At 67.4% G+C, this 14652-nt stretch overlaps 1 protein-coding gene across 1 annotated transcript in view; it reads left to right on the forward strand.

Annotated features, from left to right (window-relative positions):
- Positions 1-14652, forward strand: part of COL9A3 (collagen type IX alpha 3 chain) — a 17749-nt gene continuing 3097 nt past the window's right edge. Inside the window, exons 1-29 of the mRNA XM_086702668.1 lie at positions 1-127; positions 679-747; positions 1827-1862; positions 2464-2535; positions 3123-3176; positions 3873-3908; positions 4203-4226; positions 4421-4474; positions 4829-4882; positions 5213-5254; positions 6383-6439; positions 6827-6880; positions 7518-7571; positions 7859-7912; positions 8149-8202; positions 8589-8642; positions 9269-9322; positions 10058-10111; positions 10197-10250; positions 10414-10458; positions 10573-10626; positions 10722-10775; positions 11242-11295; positions 11406-11477; positions 12470-12505; positions 12956-13000; positions 14112-14144; positions 14289-14435; positions 14568-14622. Coding sequence (XP_086558794.1) covers positions 56-127; positions 679-747; positions 1827-1862; positions 2464-2535; positions 3123-3176; positions 3873-3908; positions 4203-4226; positions 4421-4474; positions 4829-4882; positions 5213-5254; positions 6383-6439; positions 6827-6880; positions 7518-7571; positions 7859-7912; positions 8149-8202; positions 8589-8642; positions 9269-9322; positions 10058-10111; positions 10197-10250; positions 10414-10458; positions 10573-10626; positions 10722-10775; positions 11242-11295; positions 11406-11477; positions 12470-12505; positions 12956-13000; positions 14112-14144; positions 14289-14435; positions 14568-14622 — 1597 coding nt within the window. The 5' untranslated portion in view covers positions 1-55. The remainder of the gene's footprint in view (positions 128-678; positions 748-1826; positions 1863-2463; positions 2536-3122; positions 3177-3872; positions 3909-4202; positions 4227-4420; positions 4475-4828; positions 4883-5212; positions 5255-6382; positions 6440-6826; positions 6881-7517; positions 7572-7858; positions 7913-8148; positions 8203-8588; positions 8643-9268; positions 9323-10057; positions 10112-10196; positions 10251-10413; positions 10459-10572; positions 10627-10721; positions 10776-11241; positions 11296-11405; positions 11478-12469; positions 12506-12955; positions 13001-14111; positions 14145-14288; positions 14436-14567; positions 14623-14652) is intronic.

Genomic DNA, 14652 nt, shown 5'->3' on the forward strand with positions numbered 1-14652 from the left:
TCCGCCCTGAGCCCGGGCCGCCGGCGCTGCCGCTGCTCAGAGCGCGAGTGCAGCCATGGCCGGAGCCCCCACCCTGGCCCTGCTCCTGCTCGGGCAGCTCCTGGCCGCGACCGTGACCGAGGCGCAGGTGAGCGCGGGCCGGAGACTGGCGGCCAGGGTGGGAGTCCGGGGGCTCTGAGACGGGGCGTCGAGCAGCACAGCCGGGGGACCGACCTGCCCCCTCCCCGGCCACCCTGGGCCAGTGAGTGAGCCCGGAACCCGGGACGCTTGGGGACCGTCTGCGCAGCCTCGAGGCCCATCGCCCACCTCGCCGTGGAGCACAGAGACCGGTTGCCCCACGGGGCCCTCGTGGATGGCGCGACCCTTCGTGGATGAGCCCAGGAATCGCCCTGTCCTCGCCTGCCCTGGTCGGCTGCTGCTGCCACCAGACGGGCACAATGTCGCCTTTGTTCCCCGAGGCTCCCTGCGGTGCAGCCCCTCCTGGAGGATCCAGGCAGCAGACGCTGCCAGCCCCGGGCTTTGGGGGATCTCTGAGGCAGGCCTGGGCGGGGTGGGGGTGGGGGGCCCGGGGCCAGGCCCGGTGCCGCTCCCGACCCAGGAACAGGGGACGCTCTGTTGGGCTGACCCGCGGGAGAGGGTGGGAGGGATCAACTCCATGATGACACTTCTCCGTTTCAGAAAGTGGGACCCCAAGGCCCCCCGGGCCCCCAAGGGCCACCTGGGAAACCGGGCAAGGACGGCATTGATGTGAGTTTGCGGGTGGGGAGGGCTCCGTGGGGTTCTAGTCTGGCTGCAACCTCCCTGAGCCTCTAGACCTGATGGAGACAAAACTAAGTCCCACTCGTCGGGGCTGGGGCGAAGCGGGGTGTGGGGTGTGAAGAGGGACAAAGACGGTCCTTGTTCCTGTTCAGGGTTCAGCCCGCAGGGATCCTGTCCCCAGAGCAGGTGGGGGGTGCACGGTAGTCTTTGGCCTGGGAATGTGGGCACTGATGTGCGTGTCTCCGGGTCCCCGAGGGGCCCTTGCTCCTGTATCCTGAGGCCCTGAGGGGGTGGAGGTGCAGGGCTGTCCCCTGAGGGTCTCGGGCTGGAGCCAGCTTTGGGGGGGCTCTGGAGCTGGCTCCGCCCCAGAGATGCTGTCTCCAGGGGTGCCCCAGGTCAAGTGTGGCCCAATCCAAGCAGCTGAAATCCCGCGGCCAGCCTCCCCCAGGACTGTCTTGGGTGAACCCCCCCCATCCAGCCACCTCCATGTAAAGCAGAGACCTGCCCCAGGACCTCCTCGCCCGCGAGAGCCCCCCTTGACCAGTCCTCAGTCTCTCTCTGAGCCCCCAAGGCCCTAGATGGCCCTGAGTCTCATATCCACACCAACCCTGGTTGATCTCGACCCGCAGGGTGGGGGCGGGGCAGGTCGTGGTGGCCACATTGGGCCCTGGACCCAGGGCCCCCACACCCCTCCCGCTGGGGCTGGGCGCCCGGCCCCCCAGGAGCCCCAGGCTGACGGGAGTCATGCCGTTCCTTCTGGGGAGGGTTCCACTTAAAAGCCTGGAAGCCTCACGCCAAGGGTTTCGGGCCTAGTGGTCACGGGGGTGGCGTTCCCCCTGGGCCTCTGCAAGTCTGAGGGGCTGTGGCCCACCTTCCGAGGCTTCTCAGGCTGGTGGAGGGGTGGGGGGTGTGTCCCTGTGCCTGGCCCCAGAGAGGAGGGGGCCCCTTAGATGTGGATGAGGTCGCATGTTGGGGGGGGGTCCCGTGTCGCCTCTCGGGTCTCTGCTCCCCTGGGCCGGGGTCTTCAGGGGACGCTTGGTCACGTGTGGGTGTCTTCCCCTCTACAGGGAGAAGTTGGGCCTCCGGGTCTGCCAGGGTCCCCGGTGAGTGTCCAGCTACGGCGAGGGGAGGGGTGGACCTAGAACCGAGGGGTCAGGACGCCCCCTTCCCACCACACTGGGCCCTGGGTTGCCCGCCAGGCGGGAGGCCTCAGAGGCGGGAAGGGGGCGGGAGGGGAGCGTGTGGGATTCAGCGTGTCCCTGGGTGGCGGCTGGCTTTGAGACGGTCTTTGGGCCGGTGCCAGGCAGGCCAGGTTGCTACAGCCGGCGAGGGGGCCCTGGGCTTTCACAGAGCTGTTCAGGCCCAGGAATTGAGGGTTCTAGGGCACACCGGGGATCCCACAGAGGGATGCACAGGCCCTTAGCCCGGGCGGCTGACGAAGCATCCAGGTGAACTTCCTACAGAGGTGACTAAGCGGGGGGAGGCGCCTGGAGAGGGCGGCCAGCTGGGGCCAGTGAGGGTGGGCGCCGGGCCCAGCTGGGTGGGGGTCTGCAGGAAAGCCGGCAGCTGGGCCTCCGGTGGAGAAGAGCCAATCTCTAATTGCTGGGCGGTGCCACAGCTGGAAAACACAAGCCTTATTGGTGAAGGCCAAGGCTCTGGGCTGGACCTGCCCTCACGCCTCTGCCCTCCCCCTCCTCCCTCCAGGGACCAAAAGGGGCCCCAGGGAAGCCAGGGAAACCGGGGGAGGCTGGGCTCCCAGGACTGCCCGGTGTGGACGTGAGTGTGCCCGCCCCTTCCTCCCCCTCCCCCCTTCCCCTCCTGAGAGCCCCCTCTCGTGAGCCCCCTCCCTTCTCCTCCCCTGAGCTGGGACCGGAGGGGTCGTATCCCAGGAGTCCAGTTTAATTGCAGTTCTCCCGCTGGGGCTGGGCCTGCGCTGGGCCTGCTCGGTCCCAAGAGTCTCCGGATGTCCCCCAGCGGGGGTCCCTTGGCCTGCATCCCAGACCCCTCAGCCCAGGCAGAGGACGCAGCCAGCTCGCGGCAGGGGTGAAAATGCTCCTAGCTCTGTTTCTCTGGCTACCTGGGCCCCTCTGAGCCCCAGGCTGGCTGCGTTTGTCCTCGGGGCTCAAGGCCTTGGCCCCAGGACCCTGGGGGCCGCGGCAGGGCTCTGAGAAGGGACTTCTCCCACCTGCTGGGCTTATCAGCTCCTCACCTCCCCCAGAGGCTCTGGGAGAGGAAGGGGCCGCATGCAAGGTTCTTCCCGGTGTCCGGACCCATTTTAGTTAGGAGAGTGCCCTCTGGGGGGAGGCGGACCGTCCTCCCAGCGTGACCCCTCGAGCCCCCCCCTCCCCTGCCTCTCTCCCCAGGGTCTGACAGGACAGGACGGACCACCGGGCCCCAAGGGCGCACCTGGAGAACGGGTCAGTGCCTGCCCCAAGTTGAATGGGTTCCACTCGGGAGTGAGGTCCCCACCCCACCCCCAGTGCTGAGCACTGTCCACAAGGCTGGTGGCCCTGAGGGCAGCTGGGACGTCCTACCGCGTGTGCGGTGAGGTGGAGGCCACAGAAGGGCAGGTGGGCTCAGGGGGACGACACACGGGCCCCTGCTCGCAGCCGTCCTAGCGTTCAGACCCGGCGGGGGCGACCGGCCTTACGCGCCGGGGCGCCTGGCTCCAGGCTTTCTGTAGGGAGTGTCTTGTCGGGGGCCCCCCGGGCCGGGCCTGCGTCTTCGGGGTACAGGGGAGCGGCAGAAAGGGCAGGGGCCAAAGCTCTCGTGACCTTTGTGGGGGGGCTACCTGGAAGGCTTCTTGGAGAGGTGGGCACAGGGCCCTTCTGTGTGGCTCGGGTCAGCCCTAGCCCGGGCCTTCCTGGGGGCGTGTCCTGCCTGCTCTGGGCTGCTTCCTGGGTTCATTTGCAACAGTCTGGATGGATTTTCCTCAGCGGGATTATTGGCAAAGACCTGTCCGGGCCGCTGGGCCTCAGAGGTCCCCCCGGGGCCTCGATCTTCTGTAAAACGGAGAGCTCCCACTTCAGAGTGGGGGGCGGGTGGGACAGGTTGGCTCACAGAGTCCTGGGCGCCTGGGCTCAGCTCACTCCTGACCCTCTTTCCTTCTGCAGGGAAGTCTGGGCCCTCCGGGGCCCCCCGGGCTGGGGGTGAGTGTCATTTCCCCCTCGCGTGGGACTTTGAGGAGCTAGAGGGTCTGACCGGGGTGGGGTGCCCTCGGGAGCCCTGAGAGGCAGCGTCCAGCCCTCTTGCCTGCTGTCCCTCCGGGGCCGAGCCAGCCTAGGCCGGGGTCCTGGGACACCATCTGGGCTGTGTCCTCTCTCCCCCAGGGAGGGCCCCCTGCACCAGGAGTCTGGGGGTCCCCCTCGTACAGCCCGCCTGTCTCAGGGGAGGGGGGGGTGGGCTGTCCCCAGCGCCTTCTGACCCCGTGCTTGTCACTGCAGGGCAAAGGCCTCCCTGGACCCCCGGTGAGTACCGACCACCCTCACGCCCCCACCCAAGCACGCCCACCACACTCCGGGCCAGGCGGGCTGCCAGGTCCCAAACCGGGGCTGGGGCCAGCCGCCCCCCACCGGACTTCCTGTCCCTCCAGAGGGGGCAGACCAGCCCTGTGTGGGTCTGTGGGTGCAGACCCCTGTTTCTCACATCCTTCCCCCCCCAGGGAGAGGCAGGGGTGAGCGGCATCCCTGGTGGAGCTGGCCTCCGGGGCCCCCCGGTGAGTGGCTGGCCCTGACCCTCCCCCCTGCTCAGAGCAAGGGCCCTGCCCGCCGGGACACCCCCAGTTCAACCCCCAGGGCTTCCTCCCACCTCTGCTCCTTCCCTTCCCTTCCCTCCCTCTTCCCCTCACCCCTTCCACCCTCCTCCTCCTCCTCCCCCATTTCCTTTCTCATGGCCCTTGATGGAAACCCCAAGTGACATTCAGGGACAAGGACGGGCTAGGCCTTGAGATGCGCTGTGGGCACACGCACAGGCCAGGCTGGGGGAGGCGGGCAGGTGGCAACGTCCCCGTGAGGGCACAGGGAGGGAGACCGCTGGTCACCCTCACCTAACGTCATAACCCACCCCCCAGGGACCCTCTGGACTACCGGGCCTCCCTGGCCCCCCGGGACCTCCTGGACCCCCTGTAAGTACCGGGCAGGGGACCCCAGGGCTTCGCTGGGGTAGTGCCAGGCAGCGATGACGCGGCTCTCCTGTGCCCGGGGCCCCCAGCCGCACCCACGTGGACTCCCATCCCCTTTTCAGACACGGGCGGAGTCCGGGGCCAAAGTGGCAGCCGGGTCAGCTGACCTGGGGACAGGCAGGGCTCAGGCCCAGTGGCTCAGGACAGGTGGTTTCTGTCCTTGTTAATGCCCAGCACTGGCCACGTGAGGGATGAAGGGACTGAGTCCGGAGTGGCGGGTGACAGGGAGGGCGGGGGACGGCAGCGTCCAAGTCAGCTGTCTTTGTGTCCCAGGGTCACCCAGGGGTCCTCCCTGAAGGCGCCACTGACCTGCAGGTAGGCCCTTGCAGCCATCTGTGAAGGTTGCCCGTCTTGGGGGGAGGGGGCATGAGCCCAGCCCACCGCCTCGGGGACCCCGTGGCTCGTTCCCTACCTCCCGGGTCCGCGTGGGTGGCACCAGCTCTGGGCGCGGCCTCGCCACGCCAACTCTGCCCACTGGCTATGAGCCGCTCCCTCCCGCGCTCCTGCCCCCGGGTCCCCTCACCCCCACCCCCACCCCCACCCCCACCCCCTGCTCACAGGAGTGTGAATGTGAATCGAAGTGAAACAGAATCCAGTTGTAGCCTGGCACAGCCGGGCGCTGACCGTTCAGCCACACTCGGCGGGTGTCGGCTACAACGGGTGGCACAGAGGGTTTCCCCAGCAGAGAAGGCTCTGGACTAGCGTCTGGGACTCACTCTTATCTGTGAGCTTTGTCGCTCCCGTGAAAACGAAGACCGCGTCTGGGGCGGCCCCAGGCCCTTCTCCGCTGTGTGTGCGGAGGGGTCAGCGTCCGGTGCTCCTGAAGGATGTGACCTGCCTGCTGCCGGCGCCCTTGGCTCCACCCCTGTGTCCGGAGTGTTTGACCAGGGCATGTCCCAGAGGGAGGGTTTAGAGACCTTCCAGAACCTTCCAGAACCTTCCAGAATCGGGAGAATGGCTGGGCCCCTGGCGATGGGCCAGGCAGGGGCAGAGATGAGCTGCAGAATGATCTAGGAAACCTAGCGCCATCCCTTGGGGTTACGGTGCCCTGGGCGCGGAGTGCCCCATCCGTGTCTGCAGGACACCTGTCCGTTCCTAGAGCACATTTGTGCACTGACAGGAGCCCCGGCCCGAGGTTTGCTGCGGGAACACGGGATGAGGGCCCCTTTGTGAAGCCGCTGCGCTGAGTATGGAGAAAGGGGAGCTTGGCTCCCAGTGCGAGCCCACGAGGGGTCAGGCAGCCGCCATCCTGCTCCGGGCAGTGCCTTTCTGCACCCCCCACCCCACCCCGGGCGGCCACACTGGGCGAGGGCCCGTCTGGGCTCCCCGGGAGGCCCTGGTGTGGCCTGAGGTCCCTTCACTCGTCTGGAATGGCCCATCTCAGGGCCCCTGGGTGTTGACCTGAGAGGCAGGTCCCGCTCTGACCACTCTGCTTTCCAACAGTGCCCGGCCATCTGCCCCCCAGGCCCTCCCGGGCCCCCAGGAATGCCAGGGTTCAAGGTGAGCGGCGGCCACAGGGTGACTCAGACCCGAGCCTCAAGATCCGGAGGGGACTCGGGGGGAGGTGGGCTTCCACAAAGCCCGCCCTGGTTGTTCCAGGAAGAAGGGAGAGCTGGCCTCCGACCCAGCCTGGGGGCCTTGCTCTGTCCCCACCCCCCTGTTCAGCACAGTTAACGGGCTGGGCACCGGTGTGGCCACTGGGACCGGGCGGCATGGCAACAGCTGCAGCCAGGGAAGCTGGCGTCAGGCCACCAACTCCCTTCCCTGGCCCGGCCTTGTCCCCTCTTGACCGGACCTCAGTTTCCCCACCTGATCTGGCGGCCACGCAGGCCTCTGTTCAGGGCTGCTGGGGGTGGGCTGTGACTCCTCGCCCCCACTGGCTTTCAGGGGCCCACCGGCTACAAAGGGGAGCAAGGAGAGGTCGGCAAGGATGGCGAGAAGGTGAATGTGGGCCGCGCCAGGGCCGTCGGCCTGGGTGGGGGTGGGAGGGAGGGAGGGGCGCCTGGTGGGGGGGGGCCAGGGCCCCGCTGGCGGTGGGTCAGGGAGGGGGTGCCGGCCGCCTCTGGGGCATGCTATGCACGCCTCCTCTGTGGGGCCTGGCCAGTCGGAGCCAAGCGATTTGGGGCAGGGTCCCTGGACGAACCCCCCACCTGCCTGGTCTCACGTGGAAGTTCCCTGAGCTCAGGCGGGCCCCGCTGGTGGCTGGAGAGGTCTCCTGGAGGCCCCTGCCACCCCCCCATGGCCCCTGGCCGCGGAAGATTTTGGTTTGCCCTTACCCACAGGCACCAGGTGAGGCTGGGTACATGTCCGGCACGGTGAGGTCGCCGCTCGGGCAGTAGACGTGCCCACGCCAGCCAGGCAGAGGCGTCTGGGAAAGGCTGGGGGCCTTGCAGGAGCAGAAGCCACAGGGACCTTGCCCTCCAGAGGAAGGCCAGAACCCCCCTAACCTCAGAGGCTCAGCTGTGAATGGGGCCACGGCCCCCGCTGCACGGGCTCATCTGGGGGGACCAGTGGGCTTGGACAGGTGCTGGGAGGGCTCAGGCCTGACCCAGCTCACGGCACCTCATCTCCATTGCAGGGTGATCCTGGCCCCCCCGGGCCCGCTGGCGTCCCAGGCACTGTAGGGCTGCAGGTGAGCAGGGGAAGGGGCCAGACGTGGGTGGGGATGTGGGGCCAGAGCCCCTCGACTGCTTAGGGCTGCAGGGGACGGTCCACCGACACCCGAAAGAGGGACCGGGCCAGGGTCCTGCCTCTGCCAGGCTGCAGATCCTAGGAATTGTGGCCCTGCCCCCTCCAGGACCTGGCCCGAGGTCAGGTGCTTCTAGGGAAGACCCTAGGGCCCTCCGTGGCTCCCGGGGGGCGTGCGGTCCTGGGGGTGCTGCTGGCCCAGGCCCTGCCTTTCCAGCTTTCCTCTTACAGGGGCCTCGGGGACTTCGAGGTCTGCCGGGGCCAGCCGGGCCCCCCGGGGATCGGGTAAGTCAGCCCCGCCTCAGGTGGAGAGGGGCCCTAGGCAAGCGGAGTGGAGGCCTTGGAAAAGGGGGGTGGGGGATGGTTTGGGACCCCTGGGCGGCTGACCGGGGAGGGGCCCGCTGGGGGTGTCTGTTGGGGGTGCTGGAGGCAGGGTCTCTCTGGCTGGAGCCACGTCCTCCAAGGGATGCTGGCCAGGCTCCAGATGAGAGGCCCCAGATGGCCCCCCGCCTCCTTTACAGGGTCCCATCGGATTCCGAGGGCCGCTGGGGATCCCAGGAGCCCCTGGGAAAGTGGTATGTGTGTGTCTGGGGGTGGAGGGTGGCCCCCCGCAGGCCTGGGCTCTCTGTACCCTTCCTCTTCCTCACTCAGACGCCTCCCTCAGTCCCCTGGTCTGCGCCGGGCTGGCCCTTCCGGGAGCGGAGTCCTCTTATGGGCACGCACCCCTGGGCACACCTGGGCAGGTGCCAGTGGGCACACCTGGGGGCAGGAGTGGGTACACCTGGGGGGGGGTTGAGTTTACGGCGGGGGCCTGTTCTCGCTGGGACTTTGGTATTCTTCCCTCTGGACGTGTGTGAGGTGTGGTCAACGTCCCTCTGGCCCCTGTGACCCTCCATCCAGCCCTCCCACCTTCTGCAGTTTTAACTTTTTGTTTCCATACCTCCCCCCCCCGTCATTTTAGGGTGACAGAGGCGAGAGGGGCCCAGACGGATTCCGTGGTCCCAAGGGTGACCTTGTAAGTAAAGTGACCTTGATTCTCTGGGTCCTTCCTCCAGACACGCCGACCTCTGGGGAGGGAGGGTTGGGTGGCCCCTGGCCAGCAGCTGGGTCACCGGCAGTTCTGGTGGCTCTGACGAGCTCGTGCCGGGAGCAGCGGGGCGGAGGCTGTAGGACCAGACTCCTGGGGGCGCATTCCGGCCGCTACACTCATCCCGCCAGAGGCCCTGGGCCCTGCGCCAACGTTGCCCAACTGTGAAATGGAATAACAGAGAAAATGACTCTCAGGTTGAGCGAGTGACCGTGAGTAAAGCTGAGAGATGATCGAGCAATGAGGGGACAGCCCCAAGCTGGCGTCTGCCTGCGGACGCCTTCAACCTCGTCGTCCCCCAGGCTGAGTCCCGTGGCCAGAGGCCCAGGAGGCGGCCGCGTGATGCTGAGACAGGTCCCGAGTCCACAAGCCCTTCCCCCCGTGGTTGGGCATCCCCCAGCCCTGAGCACAGCCCCTGGTGCCCGGGAGTCATGGGCACGGGGCGCATGCAGGGCTCCTGGCCTGAGCCTGCCTGGGGACCGGGGACACAGTCTGGGGGGGGGAGCATTCCTCTTCCTCAAGGTCCCAAATGCAGTGGCTTATGTGTCTTTTAGGGCAGACCTGGTCCCAAAGGAGCCCCTGGAGTGGCTGGGCCGGGCGGAGAGCCGGTGAGTGCCCGCGGCTGCCGCGGTGTCGGACAACGGCCGGTGTCCCTGGTGTCCCTGCACAGAGCAGGCCCCTGCTGGCCCTGCTGGCCTCCCATCTTCTGCAAGTGTCTCCCCCCGGGAGAACCCTTCTCCTTCAGCCGCCCGGGGCTGTTTGCGGCCGGCGTGTGGCCCTCACTTGGCCGAACGCTGCTGTCGCCGCCGTCCGGAGCCTCCTAGCAGTGGCTGAGCAGGGCACGGGGCCACGTGTTCCGGACGGCCCCGACCGGGTGGAGGAGGCAGAGCGTCTGCCGCAGGGGACAGAAGGGTGGGCTGGGTAGACCGGTGGGCACAGGTGTGGGGCATTCTGAGGGTCCTGGGGCACCCGCACTGCCCGGTCCCCTGCTCAGCCCCTCCCAGCCCCAACCCACGGGGACGAGGACGGGCCCCTGGGGGCCTCCTCTGAAAGCTTGCCCTCCTGCTGGTTTCCCAACACTGGGCTGTGCTCTCTGTTCCCACATCGGTCCAGAGTGTGGGATCGGGAAGGCCCACATCCCAGCCCCCAAGCCTCTGTCTTCTCATCTGCAAAACGGGCCGCAACGGAACTTGGCTGTGGGCGTGGTGAAAACCCCGGGCAGACGCGGAGGGCGGCGTTCTCCGCACGCCCCCTGCGGGGACTGACATACCGGCCTGGGGAGGGAGGGTGGGGTGACAGGAGACGCGCCGCGCCCCAGGCCTCACACGACCCCCCATCCCCAGGGTATGCCGGGCAAGGACGGGCGGGACGGCGTGCCCGGACTCGATGGCGAGAAGGTTGGTATCTGGCCTGCAGGGGAGAAGGGGTCTGCGGGGGTGGGGCCTCCCGGGCCTCAGCACCCTGTCCCCCGACCTCCCGCAGGGAGAGGCCGGTCGCAACGGTGCCCCAGGAGAGAAGGGTCCCAACGGGCTGCCGGTGAGCGTGTGGGCTTCCCTCGGTGGTGCCGGGGCTACGCCGGTGGGGCCTCGGGGACGGGGGTCTTCTCCTGTGCGTCCCCGAGCGGGAGTTTGTGCAGGGGGAGCCCCGCTTTGGGGGTGCTCTGCCACGGGCTCACAGCCCGGACCTCTGACGTGCGCAGGGCCTCCCCGGACGAGCAGGGTCCAAGGGCGAGAAGGGAGAACTGGTAGGTGGCTTCTCCGTCTTGCTGGGGGTGGGGGTGGGGCTGGGGGTGGGGGTGGGGGTGGTGCCCGGGCCCCGGAGGGAGGGACAAGCGCACACTCGGGGCTCTCTCGTGCAGGGCCGAGCCGGGGAGCTGGGTGAGGCTGGACCCTCGGGAGAGCCTGGCATCCCGGTAAGTGTCCCCCCTCCCCCCTCCCCCTCCCCCCTCCCTGCCCTAAGTCCACGGACCCTGCTGACCCCTGTCCCCCTCCCCCCCACCTCGTGCAGGGAGACGTTGGCGTGCCTGGGGAGCGTGGTGAGGCTGGCCACAGGGGCTCGGCGGTGAGTGAGGCGGGTGTAGCCTGGCAAGGGGGGGGGGGGAAGGGCAGGGAGGCACCGCCATGTCGCTGTGCGGGCTGGGGAGGCATCTGGGACACGTCAGTGAGCTGAGCCCACAAAAGCCAAAAGACACCGAGGGCCAGGCCCAGCTGTCCCATCCTTGCCGAGGGAGGAAGTCACAGCGCCCGCCGCAGGCTCCGTGAGGTGCAGTGGGCGCTTCCCACCCCTCACGTCCGAGTAGGTGGATAGATGGGATCGTGGGGACACTGGCCACAGGGCCCTGGGCAGCCCTGGGTGTGGGTGCCTGGCTCCCAAGGCTGACGGGCGCGTGGGGTCTGAGGGCACGCCTCACCCCCACAACCCCCGGCCGCCCCCCATCTCTGTCCCCGGCGAGCGGGCCAGCTCCCGTGTCTGCCCGGCGTCCCTGGGGGCAGGCGAGCTGGACCCACACCTTCCTTTTGTCTTTCAGGGGGCTCTGGGCCCGCAAGGCCCTCCTGGAGCCCCTGGCGTCCGAGGCTTCCAGGTGGGTGAGATCTGGGGCGGGGTTTACGCCCAGGGGGGCCAGCTGAGCAGGGGGAGGGGTCCCCGCTGGGCTCCTTTGTGGGTGCTGACGAGCTGGGTCCTTGTCTGCAGGGCCGGAAGGGCGACACAGGAGACCCCGGCCTGCCGGGCCCCCAGGGCCTCCGAGGTGTCACGGGTGACCGGGTAAGTGGCTGTCCCGGCAGGGGGTGCCCTACCCCGCCCCGCCCCGCCCCGCCCTTGCTCACAGTCCCCGGGACCCACAGGGGAGGACCACATGCTGCCGGTGGCTGGCAGGCCGGTGCTCCTGGCTCCGTGGGGGCCCGTCGGGTTTCAGCTGAGGGTCGGACAAAGGGTTACGTTGCTTTAAGACAAGTGTGAAAACCCCAACTGTTGTTAACCATGACTGCTTCTAACTTTCCTAGCGGTCTTGTGACGGTGGGTTCAGTGTGGGTCCCTGTGGTCCCGGGACGGTCGGGCCAGAGCGCCCAGGCGCCCGGCGGGGCAGGACCAGGCCCCACTTGGACGCGCGCCCCAGGCCCTGCCAAGGCCGCGCTTGCCTCTGCCATCACCCCTGCAGACGGGAAGGCCCAGGAGCTGCCGTCCAGACCTCGCTTCATTCCGGGGAGGCGGGCAGGGCAGGGCGGGGACCCTGGGCTTCCTCTGTTACCAGGCTTCTTCCTGGTAACCACTGGCTGAGAAAGCGGCCCTCCGTTAGCCTCCAGGCGGGCGGGAAACCCCAGGGGCCAGGGCCTCTGGGTGGGGGGGGGGGGGCCGGGGGCTGTGCTCACACGGGGTCCTCGCCTTCCCCCCACCTTGCCCACCCGGCCTCCTCCATCCCCTTCCAGGGCAGCTCTGGCTCCTGCTGCTGTTTGAGCAGACGGACAATTGTTACTTTAATGTTCTCTGTTCTCGGGGCGACCCCAGCCTGCACCTCCCCAGACACGTCCGGTCCCACTCGGGACGCCACCCAAGGGTTACAGGTGCCAGCTGCCCGCACGGTCACTGGTGGTACAAGCAACACCCAACCCAAAGAGGCCCGTTAAACACCCACGGCACCCCGTGTGCTGCGATGCTCTGGCGTCCCTAAGACACTTGGGGGACGCGCCCGGGGCCCCTGTGCTCCACCCCCCCGGGGGCCCTGGGCTTCCTCTAAGGCCGAGCCTTCTCTCTGCCAGGGCCCTGGAGGAGCCGCAGGCCCGAAGGGAGACCAGGTGAGTGGGTACCCGCTGGTCCCGTCCATGCAGGCTGGAGCTCCTCTCTCCCTCCCGCTGTCTTCATGACTGGCTTCTCTTTGCTCCCTCTAAGTGGAGGTGACCGCTCTGGACACCCAGCCCAACTCCCCGGCTCGGCTCCTGGGGCCCCCGGGGGAGGGGGTGTTCCTGCGGACCTTGTGGAAATGTGAGCTCGTCAAGGGCGGCATCTGGGCTCCAGGCCTGTTTGTAGGTCAAAAATTTGTCCTCTCTGGAAAGGCTAGGGTGCTGGGCCTGTGACCTCCAGGTGGCCCCAGGTCCTCTTTATATTGGTTGAGGATTCTGCTTGGCAAGAAAGCCTCGTGTCAGGTCAATAAGGGACGTCAGCCTGCGTCCCCCTCGTCCGGGGTCTCGCGAACCAGCTCCTGAGGCTTGAGAACGTGGTTTAACGTTGGGGCGTGTCGTTCCCAGGGCATTGCAGGTTCTGACGGCCTTCCTGGGGACAAAGGAGAGCTGGTGAGTGTGACCGAGTCGGCCTCACTTGTGTTAACAGCTGAGTGTGAACTAGCCACGTCCGGGGGAGGCCAGTCTCTGCTGGTCCTGGGAGTGGGGGAAGCCGCGTGGAGGCCAGGGGCTGGGCCCATGTGTCCCTGTGGGTCCCGTGGGCTCCTGTCCACGTGATACTGCCTGCAGTCACGTCACCGGTGACTTTCAGCGGGAACTGGGGCACGGTTCAGATAAAACTCAAGAAAACTCTGCCCCCACAGAGCTAAAAATCAAGTTATGTTTAGAGTAAAACCCTTGACTGAGCTCATGGACAGGTGGACCTTTTCCTGGAGGCTGGGGCACGACGGTCGTGGGGTTTCGGGGGAAGGGTCTTTGCCACGTGGCCAGGGTTTCGGTTCAGTGACTAAGGCTGTCGAGGTGTCTGGGGGAGATGGCGACGACCCGGCCCCGGGGACCCTCGTCTCTGGCACAGCCCACAGCCCTGTGACTATAGCCAGGACGTGGTCAGGGCTGCGTGTGTGTGTGTGCGCGCACTCGAGGTTTATTTTGGGGAATTCCCGGATGACCTTGACCCAGCAGGACCCTGGGAACCCGTCCCTGATAATCTGACGGGGGTGGCAGTTCCTGCCGGCTGCGGAGCCCAGAGGCGTCTGCTCTCGCCGATGGCGGCATGGCAGAATAGGTCCTGGGCCATCTGCTGTCTGGTTGGGACCACGTGCCTGTTCACAGGCAGCCAGGAAGCTTCCTGAGGAGGACACAGCTGGGGAAAGGGAACCTTAGGGACAGACTGTCAGCTTAGCGTCATTTATTATAATGATAATGACGGCCAGGAGCAAAGTCAACACATGACAATGACGGCCAGGAGCAAAGTCAACACGTGTGAGAAAAAGTACGAAGCAGCTACTGAAAACACCCTTTAGGAAAACTAAGTCACAAAAACATCAGTGGTCATAACACAACCCCAGCGAGATAAAAACGTACTTATGAGAGATCCTGAAGCGGTCAAGTTGTAGTTTCCCGGCTGTTCGAGGCCATCCCTGACCAGTAACGTGCTGGCCTGGTTCTCTGGAAGCAAATGCCCGCCTGCCTAGCAGCACACGCAACGGCTCCTCTCTCGCAGGGTCCCGGTGGTCCCGTCGGTCCCAAAGGAGAGGTAAGTGGCTGGCAGCCGTCCCGACAGTAAAGCCCAAAGGAGACACGGGCCTGCAGGTCGCGAAGCTGGCTCTGCCCGGAAGCGGGGCAAGAGGGAGGAACGTGCGTGGCGGGGCTGCTGGGCACTGGTCCCGTTCTCCCCTAGTCCGGCAGTCGAGGGGAGCTGGGCCCAAAGGGCATCCCGGGTCCCAACGGCACCAGCGGCGTGGATGGCGTCCCAGGCCCGCCCGGCCCCGTGGGTTTCCAGGGCGTCCAAGGCGTGCCTGGCATCACTGGGAAGCCCGGAGTCCCGGTACGTGCTTCTTTCCCTGTGTTGAGGTCGGCGTCCGGGGGCGGGGGTCACCTTCCCGAGAGTGATGGCGGGGTGCCTCTGGAGGTGTCGGCCTGCCCCCATCCGCTGACCAGCTTACGGGGTGCGTTTCAGGGGCGAGAGGCCAGCGAGCAGCACATCCGGGAGCTGTGTGGGGCGATGCTCAGCGGTGAGTGCCCTCCCACCCCCTTCCCTGCCC

The sequence above is a fragment of the Puma concolor genome, chromosome A3 (genome assembly GCF_028749965.1).
Source record: "Puma concolor isolate L17-30 chromosome A3, mPumCon1.1.hap2, whole genome shotgun sequence".
NCBI classification, from domain to species: domain Eukaryota; kingdom Metazoa; phylum Chordata; class Mammalia; order Carnivora; family Felidae; genus Puma; species Puma concolor.